The sequence below is a fragment of the Nannobrachium achirus genome (assembly GCF_963921795.1).
Source record: "Nannobrachium achirus genome assembly, chromosome: 10".
Classification (NCBI taxonomy): Eukaryota; Metazoa; Chordata; class Actinopteri; order Myctophiformes; family Myctophidae; genus Nannobrachium; species Nannobrachium achirus.
Window position 1 is genome coordinate 8,750,771 of NC_137819.1, and position 6,993 is coordinate 8,757,763.

Below are 6,993 nucleotides of genomic sequence, written 5' to 3' on the forward strand. Positions count from 1 at the left end.
CCTCCGTCGCCATCACCGAAAACACCCCACCGTTGTGCTTAGGTTCGTTGGCAAAAACGCGCAGCCCTTTCTCTCTCCCTCTCTCTCTCTCTCTCTCTCTCTCTCTAATCTATTCAGTTCATAATGTAGCTGGAGTTGGTTGTGCACAAGGTTGCCATGTCTGCTTATAATAAGCAACTTTGGGGCTTGCTTGTTTTTCTGTAAAGTAGCTTATTGTAAATATTGGTAGTTTGCGGGGATGCATTGCAGTTTGTTTGGGCTTTGTTTCTAAAGCATAGTTGCTTATTTGGAATTCCTTCCCTAATGCTGTTCAAACCAGTGGTTCTCAAACATTTTCATGTCAAGGAGGACCCCCAAATTAATATTTTTTTCATGGACCCCCACATTAATATTTCATTGTCCATGGACCCCCGCATTAACATGTATTTGTCCATGGACCCCCACATGCCACCCGTGCCAGATTTGAGTAAAAATATTCCACATTTCTCACATTTTCTTCCCCCCCAAGACACTTTCTGTTGAAACTACCAGGCAGGGAGGCAGAAGTGCTGAGTCAGGTTGAGTGCGGTTTGGCTCAGGTGTTTCTGCTGCTGGGAACCCCAGTGTTCTCCTGCTGGGGTTGTTGTCAACAAAGCACTTTTATTCACTTCTCCTCACAGAGCTGTTTACTGTAGAGCTGCACAATGCACTGACTCACTGACTCATTCATTCAGTCATTCATTCATTAGTTCTCAGCACTTTTCATTTCATTTCAAGGACCTTAAGTTCTGATATGCATGCATTAGGCCAGTCAATTTGGCAAATTTTTACCTCCCTACCACATGGAATCACGGTTGATTTTGGCAGCACGTTTTGATTTAGTTTTAGTCTTTTGAATAAAAATCAATTTAGTTTTAGTCATATTCTGACATTTTTATATTCTGAAAGTTTTAGTCTAGTTTTAGTCGACTAAATATCATAAGATTCCAGTCAACTAAATCTACAGTTGATTTAGCGGGGACATTTTGATAGTCTGGCGTCTTTGTTTTACATTTGTCTTGGTTTCTTATCTGTAAGAAACATTTGATGTTTCACGTTTGCCTTTATATTGTCTCAATTTCTAAAATCGTTTTGTTTTTTCAACAGCGATGCTGTTTGAAATTGAATGCATTGTGTTGTATCGCTCGACGACACTGCAAATGAGTTTGACTGCTCTGGTGTAATTTCTAGAAATAAATACATCTTGACTGGATGAAGAATGAATGAATAATGCACGACAACCCTGAAGCCTGGTGTACATTTCGTCGTACGATGGTGTCTCTTGCAGAAAAGATGGGTTGTTCATTCAATCTGACACCGTGCGACACGCTACAGCTCCACCATCTGTTCTGGTGGGGAAGAGACGGAGTATAATTATGACATAATAATTCATGAGCAATTCTGACTTGTTTAACTCTCTCTCTCTCTCTCTCTCTCTCTCTCTCTCTCAGCATCAAGCTCCTGGCCGTTCAGGACCTGCTGGACCGAGAAGCTCTTGATAAGGTACAGTCTGCTCCACCACAATAACCACGTCCAGTACATTTACTACAGTACTGTAGCACAGTGCTTTTCACCCCCACGTTTATATGTTCAATATATGATCCGTACCCATCTCCTCACCCATACCATCTCCAAACTGGAGAAATACCCATATGCAGCTGTAGCAGAGTGATTCACTGCGTCAGCCTGATGGCCTCAAAAAGTCTAGTATCTCCCTCTGTCCATAAGGATGTCCCTTTGGATCAATGGTTAAGAGATTGGACTTTCACGCGGGAGACCCGGGTTGGAATCCCAGGTGTTACACAGCAGACATCCCAACTTTGAGATCAGCATTTCCGGTAGGTCCCCTGTGCAGCACGTGCGCGCAGCGTGTGCGCGCCAAAAAATATAGTTTTTTTCTCTGGGTTAATTTATAGCATGATGTATTTCTTACCTATTTGGGAGAAAGTTCTGTCACTATCACAGTGAGACACACACAACAGCCTGCCTGCAGGCTGCCGTGCGTCACACAGGCTGCAAGATTGACAGTTTGACGACGAATGAGAACACATTTATTTGCATCGCGGGTCGCAGATCCGGTTCTAGACCGGATCCAGGCGGACATGGCAAGTATTTGCGGGAGCGGCCGGGATTTCCGGGAGGTTCAGTGCCACTCGCGGGTGTCCGGGAGGAGACACTGATTTCCGGGTCATCCGGGAGACTTGGGATGTCTGTACACAGCCTTATATGCCTTGATATTATGATGTCACCATTGCATCCTCTCTGATTGGCTGTGGCCCGTAGCCTGTGATTGGCTATAGGACAGTCAGTGGGAATACACTGGGAAGACGGACACCGTTTCTGGAATTCATACATAGAAACAATAAGTTTTCAAATGGCCGAAATATAGTACAGTATCTATAGGGCTGAGTTGGTTAATGCATGTTTGTAATGATAATCTAAATCTACAAATGAACTGGTAACTAAAGTTTTCTAACGTAGTGGAGTAGAAAGTCCAACAATTGCCTCAGGTATGTATGTTGTGAAATAGAAGCAAAAGTAGTGAAAAATGGAAATACTCGAATAAAGTGAAATTAATTAAAAATGTAAAAGTACATTACTTGAGTACACATACTTAGTTACTTTACACCACTGGTGTTATATTTGACAACAGGGACGTACAGAGAATGTTAGAGAGGCAGGGTCCTTTTGTCGCAGCGTGACGTGTTGTGAGCTTGGAGTTCTGCTATTGTGTGGCATGTGGCTTAACAGCATGGATTCTACACAGAGAGGGCAATTCTTTCAACATACAGTAAGATGCTGCATTCAAGTTCAGGAGAGTTTGGACAAGAAAATTCTCTTGAATGCTGCCTTTTCACCATAGCTTTTTACCTTTTTACAGATGGATAAAAGGGCAGGGGCTCAAGCCCCCTTTGATGTCTGTGTGAACGTGCCTGTTTGAGCAGGAGGAGGTTTGGGGTTGAAGTACTTTGTTCCAGGGGAGGGTGGGGGGAAGGGGGCTTAGTTGTGCTTCAGAAAGTGCTGCATCGCTCCGTAAATAAAGATGACTCAGCGCCTGGAGTGGGAAATGTTCTCACAAACTACTGCTCCATATTCCATCCTTCATTTGAAATGAATCATTTCATCTCCTTTGCGGCGTTCCGTTCATGTAAACGTATAGAGCAACAGAGTTTGACGTCATTTACCCATCCTACGTGGTTCACGTTTTTTTTCCCTCCATTCAGAATTCCTATAGACTTTTTTCATATGGCGTCATATAAGAATTGTGTTCCAAACATAAACAAATTATCTCCGCGGTTGACTCGTATGGATATGAAGAATCAACTGATGGAAACTCTAATGTTACTGTCGCCCAATTAGTTACATTTTTGCAAAAAAAAAAAAAATCTTTTATCAAATATGAGTGACTGACTATCATGAACCATACAGAGCTACACCTCCCTGACAATATCGCACAAACCGTTCGTTTATGTTTGGACCGCAATGCTTATATGAGATGATTTTAAGATGACCCAGTGTTATTCTCCATAGAGAAATTACTTCCGCGAAGCGGGGAATGAGCGAGTGACATCATGACTTTGTTACTCTATCCACGGCTTTCCAACGCCCCATAGTGCATTGCGCAGACGTTGCACCGAGCTTCCGGCGCCGCAGCCGAGTGTGATTTACAAGTTCACAACGGGTTGCATCTGCGACGCGACGTGAGCTTGTATGTCTGCTGTTAAACCGGAAGTGTGGTGCAAAGAATCTCCAGTAAACTCCCGCGGAAAGAGGTGGATAGAAACCAGGGATCTACACTACGTGTCTTAGTTTTTGGTTGTTTTCATAAATGAATGCCCTGCTTCATCATACATGAGTATAGATAGGGTGACCAGATCCAAACTGTTCATTTGAGGGACACAAGTGCCGCTTGAGTGGGACAATGTGGGAACGGTGTGTGTGTGTGTGTGTGTGTGTGTGTGTGTGTGTGTGTGTGTGTGTGTGTGTGTGTGTGTGTGTGTGTGTGTGTGTGTGTGTGTGTGTGTGTGTGTGTGTGTGTGTGTGTGTGTGTGTGTGTGTGTGTGTGTGATTGTGTGGGTAGGGGGTGTTGCTGATGAGTTGCTATTAAATGCCTTGATGTCATATATTATATCTTTTTTTTTAAGATTCGTTTGTTGGGCTTTTATGATAGGAAAGTAGACTGACAGGAAATGGGCAGAGAGATGCGGAGCGACACGCAGCAAAGGTCGTCGGGAACGGGACTCGAACCTGCGTCACGCTGTCAGGCATCAGAGCCTTTGTGGTATGCGCCTGGACCGCTAGGCACCCCCTTGAGGTCATATTTGACCATGGGCCTAATACTGCCTATACGTTTGTTATTAACCTACAGTAGCCTAGGGGATATGTCTCAGGCCGGGAATACATTTTAGTGTAGTACAGTACTTGTACAGTATGTACTGTAGCAACATATTTGTTTTTGAAATGTTTAAATGATATGTGACGTTTTTCAGAAAACTTAGGTCAGGCCTAAATGGGTTAACAGGCTTATAAACGTATCTAGCAGGAAAAGAGACAATGAGAGAGATTTACAGACAGAAAACCAACTTCATTTTGAACTACTAATAACGTGTGTTAACAACACCTGTGCATTGATTTATTACTGGAGCCTGCCAGTCACAATGTGGGACAGTAGTGGCGTTTCCATAAAGCCACTTTTTGCGCATTAACGGCTTATTCGCAAAATGTTTTTATGGAAACACTTCAAAATGCGAATAAACTTTCATTATCCGCAAAAAAGATTATCCGCTTGGAGGAGGAGGATTTTGAGCCTTTATCGAAAAAACTAAATGCGCATAAGTGAATGGAAACGGGTCAGTTTCCATCACAATAAATGTGAATAGATTATGACGTTCTAGGTCCATATCGTCCTCCAATTTAACACTTTCCCCTGTCGCTTTACGTCCATGTTAGCCCACAAAACAAACCGGTTGTTTGTTACACACGGAGTGACACGGACCGTGTGTAAATTCCTCCCGTTTTCACCTCCCGGAGTCAAGCCATCGGTGGCTAACCCTTCCTCATCACACAGTGTTGCGTGCCTAAAGTGGCCCATCTACAAGCTCATAGCAGCTCGCATCCGTGTCTCCGCGCCGCGTTGTGAGCTTGCAGATCGGCCACCTTCCAGAGGACGCTGAAACTTGCAGGATGAGCACTGTACAGCGACGCGACCGCGGTTTTCCTGAGCGCAACGGTGGGGGCGCGGGAGTGTGGGGAAAACACACCACTGACTATTTCCGATGATGGAGAGGTTATATAGCTTTATGTATTGAGAGGAACTCTTGCCAATTTCGTAAGAGACTCGTCGCCAATTGTAATATATTTAAAAGTTATTTGGGGCCATGATGATGATGATGACTGATAACCCCTTCTTCCCACTACTCGAGAGCGACCGAGTCACAGCAGTCAGACGTGCAGTGCTCAGGTTCGGTCTGAAAAAAATCAGCCCGATCAACTCATGCGACCGTCGCTAATTCGAATGACACCCGCAAATGGAAACATGCTAAATTCGCTTTGTCTTAATGCGTATTTCTGATAATTCGCTTCCCTAATTCGAATAAGTTTATGGAAACATGGCTAGTGTCTCAATTTGTGGGACGCCTGAAAAGTCATGAAAATGTAACACTCACCAAAAGTAGAGAAAATAGCCAATGTACAGTTTCATAACTGTGTGTGAGCCTTTTTTTATCATTTCTGAAACCATATTATTGTGTGTGTGTGTGTGTGTGTGTGTGTGTGTGTGTGTGTGTGTGTGTGTGTGTGTGTGTGTGTGTGTGTGTGTGTGTGTGTGTGTGTGTGTGTGTGTGTGTGTGTGTGTGTGTGTGTGTGTGTGTGTGTGTGTGTGTGTGTGTGCGTGCACGCGCGCATGTGTGTGTGTGTGTGTTTTATATTACATAACACTAGCTCTGGGTCAGAGGGACCCGCAGGGTGAAAGAACACTCACTGTGTGATCCTATGGGTGATGAGGGAGCGTATAATCTCTACAGTCTTCTATGCATTGCTCTGCAAAGAAACGGCTTATCTCAGAATCTTTCTACGAATCACTTCCATCACCAAGAAACGCTATTTTTATTCACATGTTGTCCAGACACGGAAATAAAACATTCATTCATTCATTCATTCATTCACCCATTCATTCATCCATTCACCAATTCACACACGTCCATACAGCGATGGCAGAGGAAACCATGCTTGGCACCAACCTGCTCATCAGGAGCAGTTAGGGGTTCAGACTGAGTCTTGCTCCAGGACTCTTCCACACTAACTCTGGGGGAGCCCAGGATCGAACTGGGAATCCTCCGTGTTCTAATGACGGCAACTCTACCCTGAGCCACTGCATCCTCTGTGAGCCTCATGTGTGTGTCAGTGGTATTTGTGTATCTTTGGCGCCCCCTCATGGTGTGACTGTGTTCTATTCCTGCTCTGGGATGTGGCTGTGACCTGGGATGCCTCCTCTTCAGTGTCTCTGGTGTTTCATGCTATAAATATGATGCAGGCTGCTACTGTTCTGTATGTAGAGTATTCAGGGACAGGCATTCTTACAGGACTAATATGTACATATTGGGACTGCTCACTCACGTTATACAGTAGCACCAAGCTCACATCATGGCCAAACGAGGTGTGTGTGGCAAAATGTCAATTGTCTGATTGGCACAGAACTAATGTCCTACTCCAATCAGAACACCTGGTGTTGGCCCTAAACATGGCCGCTGTAGGACACACTATAAACTTCTTGATGCAGTCTAAAGATGTCCCTTTCTGTTCTCTGGAGTGTGCAGTCCCTTATGGAAGGTCCTTCCTTTTTTACTGTTTATATGCCTGCTGTGCGCACGCACGCACGCGCGCGCGCACGCGCACACGCACGCACGCACGCACGCACGCACGCACGCACGCACACACACACACACACGCACACACACACACACTTGTCCAGCATGC

At 44.6% G+C, this 6,993-nt stretch overlaps 1 protein-coding gene across 2 annotated transcripts in view; it reads left to right on the plus strand.

Annotated features, from left to right (window-relative positions):
* The window catches only part of eepd1 (endonuclease/exonuclease/phosphatase family domain containing 1), an 80,484-nt gene that overhangs the window by 61,163 nt on the left and 12,328 nt on the right, over window positions 1–6,993 (plus strand). For both annotated transcript variants that reach the window (XM_080735028.1, XM_080735029.1), the window contains exon 4: window positions 1,470–1,521. In XM_080735028.1, coding sequence (XP_080591154.1) covers window positions 1,470–1,521 — 52 coding nt within the window. The remainder of the gene's footprint in view (window positions 1–1,469; window positions 1,522–6,993) is intronic.